We start from the raw sequence: 26,073 nt of genomic DNA, 5'->3' as shown, positions 1-26,073 counted from the left end.
TCTGCTTCTTGTTTTCTTTGCTAAACATTGTTTTTGAGATTTATATTAGTCAATATGTAGCTGTGGCACATTAATGTTCACTGCTGAATTGTTCTAATGCACTATATTTTAATTATATATTGTATTGCCAATGGACTTTCCCATTTCCAGTTTGTACATTGCATCTCATCATGATTGTTGTTGTTAAGAGCCATTCAATGACATGGGAAAATCCTTGTGCAATGTTGCAAGAGAGCTAGCAACTTTCCAAATGTTTAATTCAATCTTTGTTAAAGGCATTATGCACTCTTTGGAAAGAAATGTTTCATGGGAAACATAAGTAAAGTTAATGTTAATATTTTAGATATTATTGCCAGATAATGAGAATTTCACAGCAAAATTATTATCTAGAAAACTGTAGTTTCTGTGTCAGGGAGTTGAGTGCAAGTCCCATGAATGAAGGAATCAAAGATTTCTTTGTGGAAATTAGAAGCAGATGCTTCTAAGTTGAAGGATTTTCCCTGAGAATAGCACTTTTTGTTGGCGATGTACTGCTAGAAATTCATGTTGGTTGAAAGGAATTTTTGTGCCTGGTTACTAAACCTAATATGACTTTGGAATACAGATGGCTGTAAAAAAAAATAGTTTCTCTGGTTTATTTATTTATAAAAACCATACTACAATCAATTTTAAAATTTTCAATTACTGTTGACATACATTATTATATTAGTTTCAGGTGTACACCCTAGTGATTAGACATTACATAATTTACTAAGTGATTATCCTGATAAATTTCACACCTATCTGAAGACAAACATAGCTATTAGAATATTATTGACTATATTATATTCCCTGTGCTGTACTTTACATCTCCATGACTATTCGGAAGCAACCAATTTGGACTTCTTAATTAATTCCTTCACCTTTTCATCCATTTCCCACAACCACCCTCACATCTCTTGTTTGGGACTCTCTGTGCTTCCTGGACTTGTATGTCTATTTCCTTCATCAGGTTAGGGAAGTTTTCCGTCATTATTTTTTTCACATAGGCTTTCAGTTCTTTGCTCTCTCTTTTTTCCTTCTGCCACCCCCGTGTTGCAAATGTTGGTATGCTTGAAGTTGTCCCAGAAGCTCCCTATACTATCCTCATTTTTTTTAAAATTATTTTTTTCTTTTTGCTGTTCCGCCTGGGTGTTTTCTGCTTCTTTATCTTCCAAATCTCTGATTTGATCTCTTTCATCTACTTTCAGTTCATGTATTTCTGACTGGTTCTTTTTCATGGTCTCTAGTTCCATTTTTATGTTTGCTATCTTTTTGTTGAAGTTCTCACAAGTTCATCTACTCTTCCCCTAAGTTCATTGAGCATCCTTATAACCAGTGTTTTTTGAACTCTGCTTCTAGTAGATTGCTTGTCTCCATTTTGTTTAGTTATTTTTCTGAAGTTTTGTTCTGTTCTCTCATTTTGGACATTTTTCTTTGCCTCCGTGTGTTTGTTTCTATGTATTATGTAGAGCTGCTAAGTCTCCAGGGTTTGGTAGAGGGGCCAAATATAGTAGGTGTTCTATAGGATCCAGTGGCAAAGCCTCCCTAACCATCCAAACTCAGAACTTGAGGTATGCCCCCTGTGTGGGCTATACACCCTTCTCTTGTAGTTGAGCCTTGATTGCTGTTGGCATGTCAGTAGGAGGGATTTGCCCCAGGCCAGTCAGCTGCAAGCCTGGCTGTGACCACTGATGTGGATCAGCTGTGCAGAGCAGGACTTATTTCAGCAGAGCTCTGGTGCCCACTGAGTCCACCCCTCCTTGAATGGAGGGTACCAGGCAAGGCCAAGGTGTGAGCCAAAGCCAGCTGCTGCTAGTGCTGGGCCTGGGGCATTTAGCAAGAGATATGGGTCACACTGAGGCCAAATGCTGCTTGTTTGAGAGGTTTTAGGAACTTCTGAAGCTTGAGCCACAGCAGGCCATATGTATGGAAAAGCCATTAGAAACAGCTTGGGTGGGCCTGAAAGTTGGGTGGAGAGGGCCTCAGGGAATCACCAGGGCTGGGCAAACAATGTGAGCCAGGTTGATGAAGTCTCAGATATGGCACTTGCCTGCCAGCTCTGTGGGGGAGGATTCATCAAAGGAACAATGGCCTCTGCCAGCACTTCTTTCTGGGAGAAAGCTTCTCCCCCTTCCACCACCCCACCTCTGGGGTCTTGCCCTGATGACCCTGGTTCCTTTAGAGCTGCTGTCCCAGCACTGGAGCTCAGAGGGATGGAGTCCATGCACTGGTCCTTTAAGAGGAACTGCCTGGGACTCCAGCAGCCTCAGCCTGCCTTAGCCTCAGTCCCCACTGGTTTTTACAGCCAGAAGTCATGGGAATTTCTCTTCCTGGTACTGGAACCCTGGGTGGAATTCCTGGTGTGGGTCAGGGATCACCCTTCTCAGGGGAGTTCTCTGCAGTCAAGATATCCCTTCCAATTTTTATCCACCACCTGTGGGTGTGGAACCAGCCCATTCCCCATCTCTGCCCTACCTACCAATCTCAATATGACTCCTTCTTCAATTTCCTAGTTATAGGACTTCTATTCAGCCAGATTTCCGGCAGTTCTGAATGATAGTTGTTCTGTAGTTTAATTGTAATTTTGATGTGGTTGTGGGAGGAGACAAGTACCACATTTACCTACCTGCCATCTTGACCAGAAGTAGTTTCTCTGGTTTAAAACTCGTGAATTTTATCATTGCCTTTGTTCTTGTTGTCTACCTAGCATTTTCCCTTATCTCCCAACTTTCCAAGGGTACCCAGGTTTTACTTTTGATGTCCATGTACTTCAGGATAGTTAATCCCAACTCTAGCTATAGCTCTAGAGGCGGGCCCTGGGCTGCAAAAGCTGATCTAACAATTCCATCCCCCAGTGATGGGCGGCTTATGATGTGAGCCATCCAGCAGGGCGAGTTTCAGTACTCTTGTTGATGTGACCACTCTCAGAGGCGCCAGCCTTAAAGTGCAGTGATTTCAAGGTACCAGAAAGAAAGTAGGTCCTGGATGACACTGTGAGCATCAAACCACAAGCCCACACCCATCCTTCTTCTAGGCTTCCAGTTACTTTGGTTTTTCTAAATTCACCTTATATCATTTTAACTAGTGTAACTACTAATAGTTGGCACTTACATAGTGTTTGCCTTACAACATCCGGTAAAATAGATATTGCTGTTATTTCCATTTTGCAGATAGGGAAGCTGAGGTGTAGAGAGGTGAGGGAACTGTCTGAGCTCATACAGCTAGTAAATAGCTGACTCAGAGGCAGCTTGGCTCCGGAGTCTAACTTTGAGTCGACTATTTTTGTTACTTTCAACTTACCACATCCCAACCAATATATCTTTTTCTATGTTTGCTTTTACACCAGTTGGCTGAACCTGATATACATGGAGACTTTCCTAGAAACTATTTTGCTGGCAGTATTGGAGAATAGTATTCTTCCATTATGTTTGTCCACTAAATTTAAAGACAAGAAAAAATATACCCCTTTTCCCCTGTAAATAACATGCAGAAAATATTCAAGAAGCTGTGGGCTGGGGGAGTGCTTCTTAAAGAACATGATTTTAATCTTAATTGCCTGGAAATTCATTCACATCTCTGATGAGTTTCCAAATAATTTATTCAGCACATCTTATTGGGTGCCTCTCACAGACCTAGGACTCCCCCAGGCATGAAAGGCATAAAGATGCTGATGGATGGTGTCCTTGAGGGGATTCCAGTCCTCTGTGGGGAGACAGACTGGCCAGCAAGTACAACGATGATAAGAGCACAGGAGAAAGCATTAGACAGAAGACTCCCAGCAAGAGCCTATTAACTGTCCTTTCCTTCCCCCTCCCTGATGTCCCATTATTTCCTGGTTGCCTAACAAAAAAATAACCTGTCACGTATGCTCCACTCTTCCTAAATTATCTGCAAATCATGCATTCATTCAGTTTTACCTCGCTGTCCTTGAAATTTTCATGTGCATGTGAATTCCCTGTGCACATGTATTAAAATTTTATTTTCTCCTGTTAATCAGCTGCCCACCGATGGGGAGGCATGCTTCAGTGGCTTGAGTTCTCCAGGGTGGACCAAGATACTTTGTTCTTTGGGAGGTGGGTGGTGGGTGAGATAATAGGCAAGGGAGGATATTCTGGGCAGAGGAAGCAGCATGGTCAAAAGCATAGACATATGAGAGCAAGACTTGTTCGGGGGACCTTGAGGAAAAGGGTTGCAGGAATACAAAGCATGAGTTGTAGAATGGCCACACGGAGGCTGGATGGGACCCGGCGGTGGAAGATTGCTGTGCTTGGAGGGTAGGTGTTATCCTGTGCAAATGCCGTAGCACTAAGGATGTGAGCTGGGTGTGACATGCAAGGTGGGAGGTGCAGTTACACGAGGTCACGCTGCCAGCGTTGTGGGGGTGGCAGATTTAAAGAACAGGATGAGACAAGCGCATTTAGAAACCCAGGTGAGAACACAGTGAGGAGCTATGGTAGAGGAGAAAGCCACCAGAATGATAGACTAGGCAGAAGGATGGATTTTTTTTTTTTCTTATTAAGATGGTTTCTAAATGTATGCACATCTAGCAACTAAATCTATCCCAACCTTTCCGACCGCTGAGGATCACTTTTGTTAGCCTTCCTCTCCTTCATCTTCCTTGGGTCTTGTGTTTGGAAAGATTGTCTAGCAAAATAAATGATGTCATTTGTTTTCATTTTTCAAATCTGGCAGTAAAACTAAATGTGCTATCAAAATAAGCATTTAAAAATGATATGAAGTTACTTAAGCAAATGATATTTTAATTTCCTTTGAGGTATCACCATGGGGAAATGTGCCAATTTTATCAGGCATTTTGAAGTATTTAAAATAACTCTGAAGACCCCCATTATTTCTTTTATGAACTCCAGCATGGAAGCCACTGTAATTGTTGAATAACAGAGTTATGCTTATTGCTGTTCAGTTTAGAGAGAGCATACCAGAACTGTGCTTTGGAGAAATGTGTTTTTAATTTCTTTGGAGAAATGTGGTTTCATTGCCCCGAGTACCACTGTTCCCATTACCCTTTGCTTTGCTTCTGCAACAGAGTGAATCAAGTGAGTATGGTCATAGCAGGAAAAAAAAGCCAGAGAAGGGCAGCACTGGGGAGACGAGGAGTCAGTGTACCAGAGTGCAAACTGTTGCCAAAGCTAGAGAAAGTGATTGGTTGAGTTAACGTAAACAAAACCTTGGAAAAATGCCATTTTTTTTGCAGCCACTATAATGTATGACAAATGGACAACACAGTAAAAGCACATTCCGCACATTCTGTGAAAAACTTTGTGGTCTTTACTAAGACAGCACCGCTCACCCACAAATTAGTATTCAAGATGTGATATTCTCTTGTTGCTGAAAATTTGTCATGAACTAATTGTCTTGTGCTTTGTTTGCATTACATGAATTTATGCATTTTCCCAGAAGTTACTTGCTGTGTGCAGTGCTCCTAGAGAACGGTGGTGTCTGAACAGCAAGCAACTCAATCACCTAAACTTTTCAGTTACTCAGCTGTTTTTCTACCCAGAAGGTCTTCGCTAATGATGTATATTCATCGTAGTGATTATTCTACTTTGTTGTAGAATGGAGAGAAACTTTAAACCTTAGAGTAGTGTGGTTTTTTTTTCCACGTCAATGTCAATCTTCGTCGCCAGGGATAGTAAACTTTCAATGAATTAATGAATAAGCGTGTCAAGCAGTAAATGAGCTTCTGGTTTGAGTAGGCTCTGTTAGAGAGGACTGGGTCGCAAATGGCAGGATGAGCGGAAGAGGACAGGTAATTGATTGGCCACTATCTGGGAATTCCTGGGAAAGGTTTCTGGCTTCAGACACAGCTAGATACAGGAGTTAAATGATGTGATCAGGATTCTTTCTGAGCTTCACTTGCCTCTGTGATGTCTTTCTTCTCCAGGAAAATTCTTACCGTGGAAAGATGATTGCCAGCAACCCCAGGCTCATATTCTTCGCACAAATAGGAATCCAAAAAGGGGAGCAGCCCTCTCCATCCCAACATCTGTATAACAGATTTCACGGAGGAATTCCGACTTTGCTTGGGTCATATGTGCACCCTTTCCACCAAGCACTGTGACTTGGGAGAATAGGGTACCTGTTAGGCCAACCCTGGGTCACATCTGTACCCTCCATCATCTCTCCGCCCATCCACAGTAGGAAATGCTCTGACTGATAGCCAGAAGGGGAGAGGAGCACTCTCCAATGGAAAGATGGTGCCAAGTAGATTAAAACAGATGTCCTCTACATTCCGTTCTTTGGTCAGCCAGCGCACATTTGAACGTACGTAGTCATACACACTTTCTCTTTTTCATAAATTTCATAAATGAAATTTCAAAGGAGTCACCACCTAACAGTGTAACTGTTCCATTTACAACAAACCATACATTTAACTTCCCAACCCCAAAGTAGAAAACACTCCCCCCCCCGCCCACACAAAGTTTAGTCCAGTCGCTATATCTGGCTCTAAGTTCTAGAGCTCCAGGTGATATGTACAGTGTTCTTGCTGGTTAATTGCAGATGTGCCTTCTCATGACCTGGCAACTCATGACTGTTACTTTCATGAGCCTTCCCTCAGCAGCCTGATAGCTAATACTTTATGACCATTCTCTCATGTAATCTTTCCAGTGATCCTAGGAGGCCAATAATATAGATTTTACAGCTGAAGAATCAGGCTCAAAGATTAGGTTACTTGCCCAAGGTTATATAGCTAATTATTGTAGAATCCAGGTTAAAACCCAGGTTTGACTGATTGGGGAAGTTAAGTCTGTCTTCTTAATCAATATTCTATTTATATTGTCTCTAAACACCTGACATCCAACCATAAGAGAGGTGATCTTCAGCTTTTGGCAGTCCCTTATTTACCTACTAGAGCAATGGTTGGAGGGTAGGATGAGACAGTAACAGAGTCTGATGTTTTTTCTAGAAGGTTTGGCTCCAGAGGTTGATAGATGTCAACTATTTTGTTTTTTGGATAAAACGGTAACTGCAAAACAGGCCATGAAGTAGAAAGGGTTTGATTTACTTTACTCTAAAGAGAAATAATTCTGTGGTTCCAAAATAGCCCTAGTGAGCAAATGACCTGTAACTTAAGGAAAAAAGAAATCCTCATAATACGGAGCATACAGACAATTGAAAGTCAAGTGTCAGTTGTTTCCAAGTTAATTTATGTATTTCCAGATGCTCGAATCAAAATATAGGGTTCTCAGGGACAAGTGCCTGGCAATAACGCATAGGTACTTGCGCGAGGAGTTTGGCAATGCGCTGCATTAAACTTTTAAGTTTGAAGAAGGCTAACCTTCAAAGCTTTTCTGAAGCCAGAGGCCATTAGACTTTCAAGAGGTTGAAAAATTTGACTTCAAGGTTCAAGCCAGGTCTTGAGTTTGGAACTCAATCGCTAACCTTTAGTTAGGAAATTTGTGTTGATTAAGAGTTGTACTGTTACAGTAAGTCCCCACTTAACATCTTTAGTAGGTTCTTGGAATCTGCAACTTTAAGCCAAACAATGTAGAATGAAACTAATTTTAGCATTGGCTAATTGATATAAATCAGAGTTAAATTCCACAACGTATTTCTGGTCATAAAAATATCACCAAACTTTTAAATACAGACCCAAAACACGTCTAATATTAAACATGAAATAAATGTGAGTTATACATACATGTAAGAAAGGTTAATACAAACAAGTATGATCCTGATTTTCCAAGCTTATTCCAGTTCAGGGTCATGGGTGGCCGGAGCCTTTCCCGATAGCTTAGGGCACAAGGTGGGCACCCACCCTGGACAGGATGCCCTTCCATCAGAGGGCCACTCACCCCCACCCACACTCACTGAGACTGAGCTGATGTAGACAGGCCAGTTTACTTCATGTGCACATCTCTGGGATGTGGGAGGACGCGAGTATCCAGAGAAAACCTACGCAGGAAACCCTTGGGGAGAATGCAAACTCCACACAGACAGTGGCCCCCACTGGGAATCAGTTTTTTTTTCCTCAGCAATGTTGTAATGAAAAGGGCATCAAATGAGACATTTGAGGACCTCCTGTCCTTAAAAAGCAGCTGGATGGTAGGAAGGAGCCCATAATGCCTCTCTGTGGAAACCTGTATAGCAAGCATGTGAAAATCTAAGGCTAACACGGACTAAATAAACGAGGTTTAAGTTTATGTGGGCTGCAAAAAAACAAAAAAAAGCTTCAATTTTCATAGAAACGTAGGTTTATTTCGATAGAGACATGCTGAATACAAAGGGCTGAAATAAATGAGTAATCGTTAACATAAAATAATAGAACATTTTAATAAAAATTAATATTTTTTCTTGAACATTAACTTACCAGACACTGAATAACTGCACAAATTAATAAGCATAACGCAAATAAACCTATTTTTCTTGTTCAAAATATTTCCTGTTTCGCACACCAAACAAGTCAGTCCACTACTAATGATGTGGCAATCGGCTGCTAAAATATTCACTGCTAGTATTAGTGGAGAGAAATGGTTCACCTGCGCATAAGGCGTGTAAGGGAAATGAATGCAACACAATTGTAGTAATCGGTCATTAGCGAACGTTGTAGTTCGTTATTAATAATTATGTATAACAGGATATTGTAAAAATTAAGTTACAAAATTTTTATTAAAACGTTTCTTACATTCCGTTATATTGGCTGGGCTGCAAAAATATTCGTTGTGGGCCGCGAGTTTGACATGCTTGCTGTACAGTATCTGTTCTCACTATGGGTGATTTTGCACCTGGGAACATTTGGCAGTGTCTGGAGGTATTTTGGATTGCCTTATAATAATCTTCTTATCAAATTACCATCCTTTCAAGTTTTTTTAGGTTGACAATCTCAAAGTTGAGAATTCTCTTTGCCTCCATTCAAACTGAGATTATAATATGTGGGTAGGAAATTTCCATTTACTTAATGTTTTGAAAATAAACTTTTTATTGTAGACTTCTCTTACATACACAGTAGTTGCAAAGATAGTACTGGGAGTTCCTATATACCCCACATGTAACCTCTCTCATGGCTATGGTACATTTATCACAACTAATGAACCAATCTTGCTATATTACAGGGGGGTGGGAGGGGTGGGAGGGAGCAAAAATAGTTTTACAGTTGTTCGTGTGGAAAATAATACAATAATTAATAAATAATACAAGAATAAACACTGCTTCGTGTACTCACAACTGTAAACCTACTTTTGCTCTACCCTGTAGGATGAACTAAAGTCCATACTTTTATTCCAAGATGACCCAGTTTTAAAGGTAATTTCCAAAAAATGGAAATCGCTATTGAATGTCCATACTATGTAATGGCTTCCTGATTCTTAAAAGAAATGAAGTAACTTTGTAACCAATGGTGCTTCTCAGGAAATAGGACTTTATAATAATATGACTTTAAAATCCAAGTGTGGGAATCTTATAGCTTAACATTTGTAAGTTGGGTATTAATAAAGATGGCAAGGTAGAGTCTGATCACTAGTAAAGCTGTTTGTTGTTGCCTGGGAAATGATATTATGACATGGTTTATTCTTTGTAGATAATGTACCCTAAGAACACTGGGGGGGAAAAAAGGCTGCCCTGGAATAGGAAATGTGTGCCCCCTTGCCCAGGAATGAGCTGAGCTGAAATTTAGGACGCAGAATAAGTGGCCAGTGGATAAAAGGCTTATTTCTACAATTCAGATTGGTATCAATTTATTCTAATTCTTTCCCCCAGGACTGTCCAATTTAAGATTAAATTTTATACGGGAGCATATTAGAGATCTGGTAATTTTGCTATTTCAGTTGAACCTTTTAATCAGCTTTAATGCAGTTCTGGGTAAAGTAAAAACTTAATCCTATCTCTCTTTTAGGGCTTTTTTAGTTTGCCATCCTCAAAGCTTTCTAGAAAAAGCAGCAATGAAACATTACTGCTTCTTAAATACTCTGCTTTTGTTAGATTTTCTTCAGTAAACCTCTTTTAGTTTGTTTGTGGGGTTTTTTACTTCATTATTTGAACGAATAAATAAATAAAAATTGTACTCAAATGAAGTTTTATAATTAACAAACCTTTGGAAACATCCCAAACCTCAGAATATATTTTTTCCCTACGTTTTTCTTTTCATTCTAGAAAGTAGGTCAGGAGAAATACCGCCGGTTAATTGGTTTAATTAGAACTGGAAAATTATAGGAGGAACTCAATTTGAAGTGTAGATTTAAATAAGAAGAAATATACTGGGATTAATATCACTTAAGTGTTTGAATTTAAATAAATGCATTTAAGCATAGCTTATAATTTCTTAAAAGATTTTAATAGCAGAGAGGATTGTAATGTATTAATACAGAGGGGGAAATTTGCCATGAAATGTAATACTTGACAAGGAAATCATTTTAGAATTGTGTTTCTTAAGCAGTATGCCTAAGGATTTTATTCTACAGGACCTTAATAGGTATGTGGTGGGTGGGGGAGTATTCTCTGCCCAAGTAAGTTTGAGAAATATTAAGTTGAACCAATTTAAAAAGTTGCCTGCAGGACTTATCAGAGCTTTCAACTATTTCTGAATTTCTCTGAGAGAGTATATAGAGGGTACCCTGCTTCGCCAATTTACTTATTCCTAGATCACCGGGTGACATTTTTCAGGAAAATGTTCCGAGTGTACATATACATGTGACCTGTTTTAGGAATTTATACTTCACATGTGTACTTCCTGATGTGGTGCTATGGAGGCATTATATCCAACCCTGTGCTTCCTTCTGTTAACTGAAGTGTGATTTCCAAATGTGACTGTTTATCAGAAATAGCTGGGGACCTTTTTTAAAAGATTAAGGTTTCTGGGCCCTGACCCTGACCCTGACCCTGACCCTGGAGATTCTGACTGAGTAGAAATGTCACTGTGCTCAGGATCTGTATTTATTACAAATGTCCAGGTGACCCTGCTGCAGCCAGCACTGGTCCTACGATGGGTGCTTTGGAGCTGCTGAACTAAAAATGTGCATGATTTAAATCGGTGATTGGATTTGGGTGCGGTGAGTTTGTGGTCATAGAACACATGGGTCAACCCTCCCTTCCTGGAGAGAACTGCAGCAGGGACCTCCAGTGACCCTGTCGGGTGATGCGCTGGCTACCACCTAATGGGAAGCAATCGCTATTATCCTTTAGGAAAAGCAGAGTACTGCTAAGGGAGCTTTTGGTCACCGTCCCAGGGAGGGAATACTATAAATAAGATTACCATTTGTTTACTTAGTTTGAGTAGCTCCCTTTTGGATAGTATATTATTTATACTTTAAATATCTTTTTTTATTAATTTTAGAGGGGGGGGGGGGGGAAGGAGAGAGATAGGAACATCGATTAGAGAGAAACTTCTGATGGCTGCCTCCTGTACGCCCCTACTGGGGATGGAGCCTGCAGCCTAGGCATGTGCCCTGACTGACCGGGAATTGAACCGGTGACCTCTTGGTTCATGAGTCAGTGCTCAACCACTGAGCCACCCTGGCTGGGCATTTATACTTTAAAAGGAAATACTATTTTGTATTTATTCATGTGTCATCTAAGAGTATATTCTCTCCCACCCTCCTGCTGATTACAGATGGACATTTAACCTTAAGAAGCAAATCTACAGGATTCTGTCTCATTTATACTTTGATTTATGTGAGCACTGATAATAGCTTTTCTATTAAAGCTATATGGTTATAAGTCTCTGCCTGGTAAATCAGTTCTCTATTCCTGGAAATTCTGTTTTGCTTCTCACAAATATAGGAACAGTGTAAATATAACAGTATTAAAAAAGGAACAATATAAATATTGCTAATGGTTTGAGAGGCAACTAATCTTAACATATCTTCGTTGACTAGTGTTATATTAGCAATAAGGTATGAAGTATTAGACACACTCCTTAAAAGTAGGAAATATCCACCACTGTTTTAAAATTATTCTGCAAGGCCTTGCCAATGCAATGAGACATGAAACAGAAATAAAAAGACAATTATTGAAAATTGGAGAGAAAATTTTCATTACTTGGGAATAAAATCATATACATTGAAAATCTGAGAGAAGTTAAAAAAATAAAATTAATATGTTGAATAAACTGATTAGATGTCAGAGATATCCAAAATCCACATTTCTTTTGTATACAAACATACTAGCAGCTTGATATATACTGTCTTGTTGTTTCTTTGTATTTTATTGGTTGGTGAAATAACAAATAGAAAAATTGTTTGCATTGTCAAGTTAGAGAATTAGGAGAGAACAGTGCCATAAAAGGGAGAAACACGTTGCAAGGGGGGCATAGCAGCCGTGGAAAACGTCACAGAGACATCCGTTACACCTCCTCGGATACTGCTGGTGGCCTGGAGGTCCCTGGCTTCTTCGTCCAGCCAGGCGGGTGACGAGGAGGAGGTGAAAGCCAGACCAAAGTGGTTGAAGAAGGAATGTCATGCCAGAGCCAAGACATTTATTTGAGTTTGTAACGGAAGAAAAGAGTTTGAGAATGTTGTTGTTGTTGCTATTTTGTCATTTTGCTTCTTTTCCGCGCCCTTTGTTATCTGTCCTGTGAGGCTGAAAACGCCTCAAAGGCAGCTCTGGGATGTGAGGGCTTTACGTTTAATTCCTGATTGCGAATGAAAGTTTTAAGGCAGTCGTTAGTGGGCGAGATGTAGACTGAATTTCAGGGAGTTCTCATTTATTCTAGGCAGCCCTAGCTATGAGACACACTGTCCCTGTGCTGCTCATCTCCCTGTCTCTCCTCACCAATCTCACCGCCTTTATTCACGCCTGATTTGGGCTTTTTTGTTTTATAGCTGTGAAACCTCCATCGTGCCACATCATGGTGCTTCTCCTACAGAGTGTGTGATGAGGAGCGGAGTTTGGCTGTGGCGTTCTCGGAAGCAGCGGCGTTGCCGGGGACTCGGAGCCCAGCGCTGACCGCTAGAGAGGCCCCCACACAATGAACAAACTGAACTTCCGTAACAACAGAGTCATGCAAGACCGCCGGAGTGTGTGCATTTTCCTGCCCAATGACAAGTCTCTGAACATCATCATCAATGTGAGTGGATCCCATCTTAGAAATGTTTAAATAATTGTGTTCCCACCCGTGACCACATTCACGTTCTGACTTGGTTAATTAAGGGGTGAAGTTATTACAGAATGAGATCATTAATCTGGCGGGTTGGGGTGCTAAAGTAGTCCACACAGGTATGAACTCTGAATTCTGGCTGAAGTGCAGCTGACTTCAATAGCCTCTCACCTAGGGTGCAATTACAGAATTTTGGCTACTATATTATAGAAAAACAAACACTGCTATTTTTAAACTTTCGATTGAAATATAATTTTTATTTATATATATAATATGAATTTGCTTTTTATTTTTTTTATTTTTTTTTTAAATATATTTTATTGATTTTTTACAGAGAGGAAGGGAGAGAGATAGAGAGTTAGAAACATCAATGAGAGAGAAACATCGATCAGCTGCCTCCTGCACATCCCCTACTGGGGATGTGCCCGCAACCCAGGTACATGCCCTTGACCGGAATCGAACCCGGGACCCTTCAGTCCGCAGGCCGATGCTCTATCCACTGAGCCAAACCGGTTTCGGCTGAATTTGCTTTTTAAATACTTTTGAGTTGTACCTATACACATGAAATAGTAATAAATTGCTAGCTTTTTAATGTATTTTGATCATTGTTTTAATAGTAACCTAAGTCTAGCCCATTTCCTGAATAGGTTGTGCTTATGAACATTGAACTGTTGCTTGTGCTTCATGAGTCAAAGTTAATTCTCTTTAGTTCACCTGGACATTAAGGAATATGACATTATTTTTTTTAATTGAGTTATAATTTACATGTAACAAAGTATAGGTATCTTAAGCATGCAGCTCGGTGAATTTTTACAAGTGTATACATCCTTGTAACCATTATCCAACTTGAGATATAGTCCATTGCCAGCACCCCAGAAAGACCTTTTGTGACTCTTCCTAGTCAATAATCTCCACCCAAAGGGTAACAGCCGTTCCTATCTTTTCGCCATAGAGTAATCTTGCTTGTTTCAGAACTCCACGCCACTGATTATGCGACATGTTCTCTTTTCTATTTGGCTTCTTTCACTCAACATTTGTTCTGTGAAATTCATCTATTTTATTGTATGTAACAGTAATTCTTTCTTTTTCATTGTTGTATAATATTCTGTTGTGTGAATATGCCAGTATCTTTAATTATTGTTGATGGGTATTGGGTTATTTTAAATTTTGGACTATTATGAATAAAAATATTAGGAACATTTTATGTGTGTGCATATATGCATACATTCCTGGGCTTATACCTAAGAGTGGAATTGTGGATCCCAAGGTATACATACGTTTAGCTTTGGTAGAGACTGCCAAACAGTTTTATGGTAATCAATAGCATGCCTAGCATTTTTCAGTTCCTCTCCTTATTATCAATTTTCATTGATTGTATTCTGATGGAATTAAGGGGGAAAATTGCCTTAGCGCTTGCCTTGAATTAGTTTTTTTTGTTTTGTTTTGCTATATGCTACTATATTTTAACCCAATTACTGTATAAGAGAATATTTCTAAATGTCATACTGAATATATATGGCATTTAAATAGCCTCATTAAGCAGTTTAGATGGGGAAAGTTTCTTGCTTATTAACTGTTTTGGTTTTATCCTAACAATCACTACAGTTTCTTGATTTACTAGTGCAGCCTTGTTTTTGCCTGTAGGGGTTGTCTGAAAATCAAACCTACCTATTGAGTTAACTTTATCATCTGTTGGGGCAGAATTTCTATTGATGAGGTACTCAGGGTACCTGTGCTGTTTTTGATGTGTGAAATGACAGACTATTATTTTTGCAGCATTTGGTTTTTAAAAACTAATAAAAATTGGCAACATATCTCTCTTTCACTGTGGACACTGGCAAAATATATTAAAATGTAATTTATATATGTGAGTATGCTATTTCAGTTCTTTTACACAGTTATATAAGAATGTACCCCCTAAATTTTAAAAATATGCATAATCATATAGCATAAGCACTTAAGATACTTCTCTCAATTCCATTTCTATCATTTTACCTGGTGGAATCTATACACATGAGTTCATGTGTATGTATATACACACATACAGGATATGGAACAAAAGTTTACTGACCTCAGTTAAGTGGAAGGAAGATTAATCTGACTTCATAAGAAATACTAAAAGCTGACTATAATTTTCTAGGAAATTAATTTGTACTAAAATCTCAGGTGAGGAAGATAATTGTAGAGAACAGATTGGAAGACAGTCAATCTGTTAATTGTTGTACATCAGTGGCTTTAAAATTTTAACGTACATCAGAATTATTTGGTGAGCTCCTTAAATATTCAAACCATTGTACTCCACTCCTTGGAGATGCTGATGTAGTAAGTCTAGGGTAGGACTCAGGAATCTGCATTTAACAAGATCCCCTAAACTGATGCTATAGATATTTTAAAGTCAAGCCAGACAGTCAAAGACCTTCATACCCTAATATCATCAAAGATCTTACTACTGGCACCATTGATCTTAACATAGTGTCAAATTGTGTTTTTGACATTGTGTTAATAGCTTTGTCCTGAGAATACATAGTAAAGGCAGAGTAAATGTAAGTTGTTAGTAATATAATTATCATCATTGTTGAGAAATTTAAGATTATTCATATTTTGACTCTACATTTTACTAGTTTTGTGACCTTTGGACAAGTTTCTTAAGCTCATTCACCTTCCTCACTTGCAAAAGCAACTTGCCCAGTACTCAGCACATATTAGGCATTTGATTTATATTAACTCCCTTTCTGCCTTCCCTTTATGAAGAATAATTGAGGGGCAGTATGGTAGTGAAAAGTACTGAACTTTGTGAATGTACTGAACACACACTGACCTGAATTCAAATCCCATGTTTGGAAAGTTTATTAAGCCTCCCTCAGCTTCAACATCTTCACCTATTATAAATTGGGACTAATTACCAGTGGTACTGAGTGATTGTGAGAATTAAGGGTTAACACATAGCATAATTTCTCATACATAGATGATAGCTGGTATTATTACTTTCAGTTCTTACTCAGAGATTAATTTTGCACTTCTTTAATTCCCTTCTTCTGCAAAATGAGTATAATAGTTCCTACAGGATCGTCAGGACTGTGCGCCATATGTTGTCATAACTGAGGAGGGTTTGAGTGACAGGGACCTAGGTAAAAATCCATAGTCCCCGACTTGCTCTGCACCTTGGGCAAGTTCATTTTTTGCTTCAGTTTCCTCATCTTTAAGGAGATAATCTTACTCTCCTCACAGGGACATTGCAAGGATTTAAAGATAGAACCTGCGTAAAGCACAGTGCCCAGGCACTCTGAGCTGTTTGCCCATTTCAGTTGTGGCACCTTGTTAATGAAACTCACAGCGAGAGTCTGAACTCTGTTAGGCCTGTTCTTCTTCCAGGGTGTGTAGATCCCTTTGCCATGTTCAGATTCCTCTCTATCAAGCTATTGGACCCAAGGAGGGAGGGCCTGGGCTAAGGAGTGTGGGAACTCCTCACTGCCAGCAACCCCCATTCAAAGTTGCCAGAAAATAGCAGTTGATGTTTGTAGAGTTGTGGTATCACAAATTAACTGTAGCAAAATCTATTTCATTAATGGTCTAATTTTTTTATCATTTTTAAATAGTGTTTTAAGCAAAGACAGTTTACTCCCTGAAGCATATTTGATAGAATGTTATCTTCTGCAGGCGGAATAAGTTTAGTGTCTTCATCATTCCGAATTCTTCACGAGTTAAATTGATAGGGGCTGTTTTAAATTCTTTTAATCAGCAGATAAATATTAAATGTGGAAACTTGGAAAATTTGGGAAATAAAATTATGCCAAATGTAAGAGCCACAAAATTTTTGAGTGATGTAAATTGTGACCAAGAGCTTGTTCCTCTTCACTAAGACCAGAGTGAAAAGCTTTTTTGGTTTCTTTTCTGGAACATATTTTATATATTTCTGCTCAAAACAAACCATTGATATTTAGGATCAAATACTGTTTTTATCAAAAACTTCCATGTAGAGTATATTTTTAGATAATGCCTTAATTCTTAAAACCTCATACTCTATGGCACTTTTTAAAGTTCCCATTGCTCCTGAAGATTAAATAATGAGCAATTTCACAACAGCTAACGTGTTGCCATAGAAGACTCGTACTAAGCCCAAGCTTGTTCTCAGGACAGGTGAGACTTCAGAGCACAGCGTTGCTAATTGCAGTTTTTAAACAAGAACACTGTGCTTATCTGATAGTGTTAAAGAGCTTTATCAGTAGGCTCCCAAGTGCTTGATTTTAACATGCAGAACAATAATAATAATAATTATATGGGAAGTATGGAGGAAATGTGCAGCATTATTTGAACAACAGTTACACAATACAACCTAGGTTATATTTATGGACAGTTTGTGGTTTAAGAATTTAAGAATTTTTATGTGAACTTTTCAGCACATTTTATCCTAAAAGCTCTGTGTATAACATTTTTAGCTACAGTCAAAACTAAGAATCAAAGGTGCCCTAGGCTGTATTGCATTCTAAGGCTCAAATTTGTAGTATATAGTTCAGTTTTATGTAACATCTGATACTTTTCCCTCTACCGGTCTGCTTATTGAAGCGTATTTGTAAAGTGGAATTATGGTGCTATAGAACCCAAAATCCAAAGTCCTGTTAATGAATGAAGAGGATGATGGTTTCCCAGTGGTACACATGTTCTCCCAGTGGTGTTGGTGGGTTTGCATTCACACATTTTCCCATTTACTACATGGTCTGTCTACTCGGTGGTCAGAGAGGAGTCTAGAGTCGTGGGACAGATCAAAAGGAGCGCACAGGGAAATCAGACTCCTGGCTTTCATTCATCAAATATTTACGGAGAGCCTACTGTATGTCCTGAGTATAAATAGGACACCTTTCCTAAGCACCTGAATTTGTCTCTGGCCTTAACATAAAGACCTTTTGCCCTTTCCAGCGGATAAGGTGCTGTAGATGAGTTGCCGGCTAGTAATGGATGTGGAAAAGAGTAACAAGCCTATTTTTCTCACTCTGTTTGTCATTTTCTCTATTCTGAACTGTTTGGCTGTCAGTTATCAAGGAATTTCAGCATCTTTTTATTCTCTGAATCTGAGTTACATATTAAGGTAATAATAAAAAGTCGTTAATTCAGAATGAACTAATTTAGAATTTATAGTAATTAAAACGATAATTGTCATATTATCATTGAAGACAATGATAATATGATAATATCATTTGCAAGTTATAGTACAAACAAGAAGTGAAATGCCACCCATAATAGATAGAGCTGAAATGATAAACTGTCACATTGCACATATTTTAATATATACGTACTAGAGGCCTGGTGCATGAAAATTCATGCACTGGAGGGGGGGAGGTCCCTCAGCCCGGCCTGCCCCCTCTCACAGTCCGGGAGCCCTGAGGGGCGGGAGGCAACCCAGCGATCAGGGGAAGGCAACGCCCCATCACACCTCTGCTGCTGCCACTGCCGGCAGCACAAGCCTTGGCCAGCCCTGGTTACCTGAGCCTCAGGCAGCCCTGGGTGGCTGGGCAGCCACCATCCAAGGCTTGCCTGTGCTTTGGGCTAGATCTGGGCGGCTGGGGGGGCTGAGGGGACTGGGCGCTGCCATCTTGTGTCTGTGGACACCACCATCTTTGAGGATGTGGCAGTCAATTAGCATATTCCCTCCTTATTGGCTGTGGGCACTACCATCTTTGCGATGGCATGAGGGTCAATTAGCATATTCCCTCTTTATTAGATAGAATAATCATATTACAGTACACAAATTAGCAAAGTTGTGAATTGCTGCCTTTGTCACATGACCTTAAGCTTTCTGGATCTTATTTTTTTATTTCTATAAAATGAAGCAGTTGACCAGTTGGGTCTCCTAAAGTCAATTCCAACTCTAATGAGCTTTCGTCATTCTGAATTCAACAAGGTATACTCAGCACAATTTCTATCTCCCAAAACACTTCATTAAATATTTGAGAAGCCTTAAAACTATATCTTTTAAGGACTGTTTTATCATTCAAATGTGACTTTTCAGAATAATTTACTCCCAGGGTTTCAAATTAATGTGGTTTTATGATGTCTGATTTATACTAGAATTCAGAAAGGGAACCTGATTTAGGTACCTAAAAGTGTAAGACAATAAAATAATTAATTAAGATAAATAAGAGCTAGGCATTCATGTATTGTACAATATATGTGTATTTTGCTTAGGCCGTCACGAGGAAAACTTTCCTTATACTTGGCAAATTTGATAATATGAGTAGGCTGTTTTGGGTTCCTTCCGAAATATTTATCGCATACCATAATGGGTTTAGACTAAGGTGTTGCCCAAGTATCATAAGATTTATGAGTTTTCTACAGATTGCATTGGGACTTTATTACCATGTGTAAAAATATGTATTGTGATAATCATTACAGTGCTCTATCCACTGAGCCAGACTGGACAGGGCAAAGTAGACACTTTCAATAAACCCAACAGTTGTTTTGCTAGTGTCAGCTTATCCTTTCCAGGAATCTGTTTAGGACAGTGATGGCGAACCTATGACACGCATGTCAGAGGTGACACGCGAACTCATTTTTTTGGTTGATTTTTCTTTGTTAAATGGCATTTAAATATATAAAATAAATATCAAAAATATAAGTCTTTGTTTTACTATGGTTGCAAATATCAAAAAATTTCTATATGTGACACGGCACCAGAGTTAAGTTAGGGTTTTTCAAAATGCTGACACGCTGAGCTCAAAAGGTTCGCCATCACTGGATTAGGATGCATTAAATTGCCCAGTTGTGGCTCACTATGTGGACTTGGTTAAATTATTATCTCAAGTTGTATTTTTTCCCCCCTGCAGGTTAAAATTCTGTGTCACCAGTTGCTGGTCCAGGTGTGTGACCTACTCAGGCTAAAGGACTGTCACCTCTTTGGACTCAGTGTTATACAGAGTAAGTCTTATCCGCATCTCTGATGGATTCAGCCAACTATGCCAAAGGAAATGACATTTTATACCTGTCACTTAAGTTGGGCATATGTTATGAAATTGTGATTCCAAAAATACCTGTAAACTGATCATCGTTTTTAGTCTAGTATTCATTTTTTTAAACTGAAGTCTTGTGTATTTTTTTCAAGATTTCAAATCTTAGATCATGTATTTATTGTAGTTTGAACTTAAAAATGTTTTCCTCTTTAGGAGTCTGGATTTTATGTGTTTGCTCTTTTATGTTTTAATGAACCAAGCTTGATTTTTGTTTCCCTGCACAGAGGGAGCAGCTGGAATTAATAGGAAATTAGCTTGGCTATTTTAGTAATTTAATTTGTTTTAGAATTTTTGGCATGAAAAGAAATGTAGACACAATGAAACTGACTTTCCTCTATTCAGGTTCACTTGTTATTGACTGTATAACAAAGTGCCCTGTTAATTTACTCTTATTTCCTGTTTGTTCCTCCTTACCCCTTCTCTTTTCTCCAGTCAGAATCTATAGCTTTGAGATATGGGATCAGTTTCCTCTGTATACTTTATATGGAGAAGATTTTCAAGGGAAGGGCTTCTCAACTCTACCATCTTAGCCAGTTAGAGTTAAGGTCCCAGGGTTTACCTGTGGCCATTCCTTATAAGCTTTCTTCTTTCAAATAGTAATTTAAATTTCTCTGGGCCCTGGCTGGTGTGGCTCAATTGGTTTGAGCTTCAGTCAGAACCAATCAATGTTTCTCTCTTACACTGAGGTCTTTCTGTCTTTCCCTTTCTTTCTCTAAAATAATTTTTTTTTAAAAAATTCCTCTAAATTAATCTTCTAAATACCAAAAACCTTTCATATCTTTGTTCAGTTTTTCAAGGAGAATTGTTTGTGAAATGTTGTTATATTTACACTTGGATATGAATTATTTTTTGCTACAGGAATTGGTTTAATGTAAAGGCTATGATATCTTGAGAAAATGGTTAGTACCATAAAACGCTTAGATCTGTCAGATTGGAAAGTGTGTCATGATCAACTGGTAAGCAAGGCTCTTCTCCCAAATGTGAGCTGTTGTCAGTGTTTTTAGGTGAGGCCAGAGCAGCGAACATGTCAGGAACCCACGAATCAACCATTTGCTCTTCACTTTCTTCCCATGGTAGTTAAAGCAATAAAAACACAAATGCTCAGCTCCATCCCAGCGTTAGTACATACCTCATTCATTCTTTCAAGACGGGGTCTGGGAGGAAATAAGGCGCCCTGTGGGTTCTGAATAACTTCACGTTTACTCTGTACTGAGGTTCATTCTTCTTACTACATAAGCAGACTGTTGATCTTTGTTGTTGAACAAGTCAGTCTAATAAAACCAGTTTACACCTTCCTTCGGATTCAAAAGAAGGGACTTTAAGGTGTTCTTTTTAAAAGAGAGATTGTAACATGGCGAAAGAACGCTGGAACAGGAATCTGATGACCTGGTTCTAATTCTGGTTCTGCAGCTTGCTAACTATGTGGCTTTAGACATGTCGCTTGACTTCCCCCGTTTCAGTTTTCTCACATGTCGAATGGAAACTACTGTGCCACCTGCTTTGCAGGACTGGTGTGTGCCTGAGAATTCTTAAAGAATGAAGCTCTGGTCAGACTGTCAGATGGCAGGGGCAGTGGCATTTGAAAACTGTGCATGTGCTGTATGGTGAGCAGTCTCGGTTCTACTCATTGGGCTGCTGCTTCAGACGGGAACTCAAGCCAAACAAATCAGGTTCAACGGGAAGGTTGTCTGATCTTGTCCATTTCGTGTTTAATCGGTAACGTGGGCGAGATGAGCGATGGTGTTAATCAGTCTGATAAGTTAAGAAACATCTTTCTTTCTCTGGGACCTTTTCCTCTCCCTGTCATTCACATTGGTTGATTTAGTATTGCCAGTTAGAGACAAAGAGTGGCTTCACCCTCCCTGTTCTCTTCTGGCGCTTTCCCAGTCGAACCCCAGCATTCAGCCAGGAGTGACAGTGTGGTCATGTATGTCATCCCTGGAGTGGTCCAAGAAATACACTTCCCTTTCAGAAGGAGGACATTTTTAAGTGGAGCTTCCCACGAGCCCGCCCCCTTGGTGAGGATTAGAGAAAAAGAAATAAGCTTTTAAGGAAAAAAAAAAAGAAAAAGATTAAAAACTTTTGTACAAGATAGGAATGCTGAAGGCTTTTCTTGTGAAATAAATCTCTCTTAAAAGTGTCTCTTTGAGAAGTCTGAAAAACCTCTATATTTTTTATTAGCTTGTTTTCACATGTTTAGATCGCTTTGACATGGGTTTTTAGCAGTCTCATTTTCTGTTCGTCTTGAAGAAATCTTTTGGCATTCATTCTTGTTTTGCATAAGATTCTTCTCCTCTTCCCACAAGATCAGTCCCAAAGGCAGCGTGAGTAATGGTTCATCATTTTGTCACGCTGTGTTGTACGGGGAGAATCCTCGAGGACTGCTCTGCATGGAGCCCGGGTCAGGCCCCCCACTTGAAAATGTGTGATTATTATCAGCGTTAACTGATTTCTTACACAGCAGTGAGGATGGTTCATTATCGTGCCCGTGTGGGAAGAGTCTTCTGAGAGCTAAACAATAGCATGTTTTGGTAAAACCAAGTAACGTCCAGTGTTGGAAGTTAGACTGTAAGCCGTATTGACCCTCGAAACTAAGTACAAGTTGGAAACTATATTAATAGTATGTGTGCGGTATTACAAAAAGCAAAATAATTCAAAAAGGCCCTCATCATTGTCTAGCCCACAGGACTTAATGTCTTAGTATCTTGTTGCATTATCTTGGTAGTATGTGAATTCAGAGTACATTCATAAATCTTGAGGCTTTCTTTGAAAACCCTGTTTCTTTGTGTTTTCTTTTAAAAAAAATTAAACATTTTTATCACTTTGTCTCTTCTTTTTAATGTGCAGATAATGAGCATGTGTATATGGAGCTGTCACAGAAGCTTTATAAGTATTGTCCAAAAGAATGGAAGAAAGAGGCCAGCAAGGTACGACAATACGAATTCTCTTGGGTGAGATTACATTTATGAGCAAAATTATTTTGATTTCTTAAAAGGTTTATTTTAGCCATTCTACATTAAAAATATTGTCAACAACATTTTATACAGTCAAGAATGGGAAAGGGAAATGGATTTTCAAAGTTCTAAAATGTCACCTTAATGAAGTATGAATAGCTTATAGTATACAACTAGATTTGGAATATCTGTTTAATCCTGGATAATACCTTTTCAATAATCATGGGATAAGGCGTTGAAATGAAAAGTATGGAAAAGTACATGTTCTCTCTTGTGGCTGTGTGAGTTGTCCAAACTGTTGTTCTAAATAGTATTAGCAACTTCTGAATCTACTTTTACTATCCTTACATTTGATACTTCGTTACTTTATTGTGCTGGTGCCTTTATTTACACGGGGGAGCACTCACGGGGATTTACCTCGTGTTTTCAGGATCACCCTCCTAAGTCAGGAATAAATCCCCAGTGTCTGATCCTAGAGCCTCCAATTTGTATTTAAGAATTCTTGGAATAAACTGGAAGGCCACTTCAAAGCTAACTACAAAGTAAGGAGCACGAATGTCTAAATAAACAAACAGCATATTAGAATTTGGTATGTAGAATGTCAGAGGAACAAGAGAACATTTGTAATGAGGAGCAAATGGTCACCACAGGGGACAGAGCTGAGAAAGGAGCTGGATCTCAGCTAGAAATTTCCACTGGCATTTATTTTTATCTCCCCTTCTGTTGTCATTGGCATTACAGTGAATGAGTATCAGATACAGTAATGATGCTTTATGACTTCCTGGTTGTGCATGAATCTGGTATCCATATGGGACAACTGTCTGCCCGCTGCAAGGCCACACTCACCAGGAGTAGATTAAAACCTTTCAGTGTTTAAAAAGTAGCTTGTAAATAGTGGTAAGTGATTACTTTTGAAATCCACTGTTGAAGCAACTGAAAATAGCTTGATTTTTATGTGACTCTGTTTTAGGGTATTGACCAGTTTGGACCTCCTATGATTATCCACTTCCGAGTACAGTACTATGTGGAAAACGGCAAACTGATCAGGTATGAGGACAGGGAGAGAGTATGAACCTGTCTTTCCCATGGCACTCATCTTCCCACACAAACAAACCAGCAAAAGTACCTATGACCAAATCAAGTACTCGTGTTTGTCTGTCTCCACTGCTAGACTATAAATTCTCTAAGAGCAGGAAAATATATATATATTTGATTTCTGAGATGAAGGGAGAGGGAGAGAGAGACAGAAATATCAATGATGAGAGAGAATCATTGATCGGCTGCTTCCTGTACACCCCCTACTGGGGTTCGAGCCCGCAACCCGGGCATGTGCCCTGACCTGGAATTGAACCGTGACCGCCTGGTTCATATGTTGATGCTCAACCACTGAGCCACACAAGCCAGGCTGTCTCATAGGTTTAATTTTAATTTTATTTTTTTGTTAATCCTCACCTGAGGATATTTTTCCATTGATTTTTAGAGAGAATGGAAGGAAGGGGGAGAGACAGAGAGAGAACATTAATGTGAAAGAGACACATCAGTTGGTTGCCTCCCACATGCGTCCCAGTCGGGGCTGGGGATTGAGCCTGCATCTGAGGTACATGTCCTTGACCAGAATCAAACCTGCAACCCTTCAGTCCTCAGGCCTGCCCGACGCTCTATCCATTGAGCCAAATTGACTAGGGCAAGGGGTTTTATTTTATTTTTTAAATCTTTTTGCATGTGCATGTATCCTCAGGTCCTACAATAAAAGTACAGTGTACACTCAATAAATACTTGTTAAGTAAGTGAATGACTATGTTAGGCTATTGATGAAAATGTTAGCAGTACAGCTGACTCACATTCTCTGTACTCCACATTTTCTTTTCTTTTTTTAAATATAGTTTTATTTATTTCAGAGAGGAAGGGAGAAGAGAGAGATAGAAGCATCAATGATAAGAGGGAATCATTGATTGGCTGCCTCCTGCACATTGGACCGAGCCCGCAACCCAAGCATGTGCCCTTGACTGGAATCAAACCTGGGACGCATCGGTCTGCAGGCCGACGCTCTATCCACTGAGCCAAACCGGCTAGGGCTGCATTCCACATTTTCAATAACAAATAAGTTACCAAAAAGATACTTCATTCACGAAGGAACTCGCACTTTTGTGAAGAGTAGAGAAATTGATGAAAGGATCATATTCCTTTTCGTTGAGGGGGGCACGGAGTGGGGCAGCAGCAAGAACTCTCTCCTATAAAAACGCATGGGTGTTTACAGCCTGGTTTTCTTTTCACTGTGGGGGTCTTGCTTCTGTTCTTGGCAGTACCTTTAAAGCTAAGATTATGCCCAGTGGAGTCATCCTGTGAGAATCTTAGATGCGGTTTGGCAAGGGCAGGTAATTGATTCTTTGTCTGGACGTAGCTGCATGAACAATACTATGCCCGTGATACAAACTCAGAGTTCACTGTTTTAAAAGCAAGTTTACTCTTTGCTTAGGAGGAGTCAGTGCTGGAAACTTTCAGAGATGATCTTGTTGGCTGATAGAAAATACTAGAAATGGGAACTCCGAGTTTTACTTATTTCCTATTAAACTTTGAGAAACCCCATGTAACAGACAACAGAAACATTTGGCTAGTGATTTACATGTGAAATTCGCTCTTGATATTTATATCATCGCCATAGGCACATTACAAAGTAAAATATATTAGTCCATAAAGAATTTTTTTAAAGACTGAGAAAGTTTTTAGTTATTCTCGATTTATATAAAGATTTTACTCAATTTACCTACTAAGTATGGAATGCACTTTACCGACTAAGTATGGCATTAACCGCCTGGGGCTAGTGAATGTTTAATTTATCCCAATACTTCTGCCCTTTCCCCCTGGGATGAACTAGTCCAAACACTGTGTGATCAGCATTATAAAAAGAAGTGCTCTGAAAAGTACTCTGTGCCAAGGGGAAAAAAATTACATAAATGCTTTATTTTTATTCTCTTTTGTTTGTTTCTGTCAAATGCTTTATTTTTAAACTCTTGATACTTAAACATGATCTTGGTAAAAATAAGCCCAT

At 39.2% G+C, this 26,073-nt stretch overlaps 1 protein-coding gene across 5 annotated transcripts in view; it reads left to right on the top strand.

Annotated features, from left to right (window-relative positions):
• Nucleotides 1-26,073, top strand: part of FRMD6 (FERM domain containing 6) — a 97,980-nt gene that overhangs the window by 46,700 nt on the left and 25,207 nt on the right. For 4 of the 5 annotated variants that reach the window (XM_070419734.1, XM_070419753.1, XM_070419724.1 and 1 more), the window contains exons 2-5: nucleotides 12,795-13,039; nucleotides 19,888-19,978; nucleotides 22,918-23,021; nucleotides 23,995-24,071. In XM_070419734.1, coding sequence (XP_070275835.1) covers nucleotides 12,941-13,039; nucleotides 19,888-19,978; nucleotides 22,918-23,021; nucleotides 23,995-24,071 — 371 coding nt within the window. In that variant the 5' untranslated portion in view covers nucleotides 12,795-12,940. The remainder of the gene's footprint in view (nucleotides 1-12,794; nucleotides 13,040-19,887; nucleotides 19,979-22,917; nucleotides 23,022-23,994; nucleotides 24,072-26,073) is intronic. The other variant, XM_070419762.1, reaches the window with a different exon arrangement.

The sequence above is a fragment of the Myotis yumanensis genome, unplaced genomic scaffold, assembly GCF_028538775.1.
Source record: "Myotis yumanensis isolate MYYU_CA2020_CCGP unplaced genomic scaffold, mMyoYum1.0.hap1 SCAF_1, whole genome shotgun sequence".
NCBI lineage: Eukaryota > Metazoa > Chordata > Mammalia > Chiroptera > Vespertilionidae > Myotis > Myotis yumanensis.
This window is presented reverse-complemented; position numbering and strand designations above follow the sequence as displayed.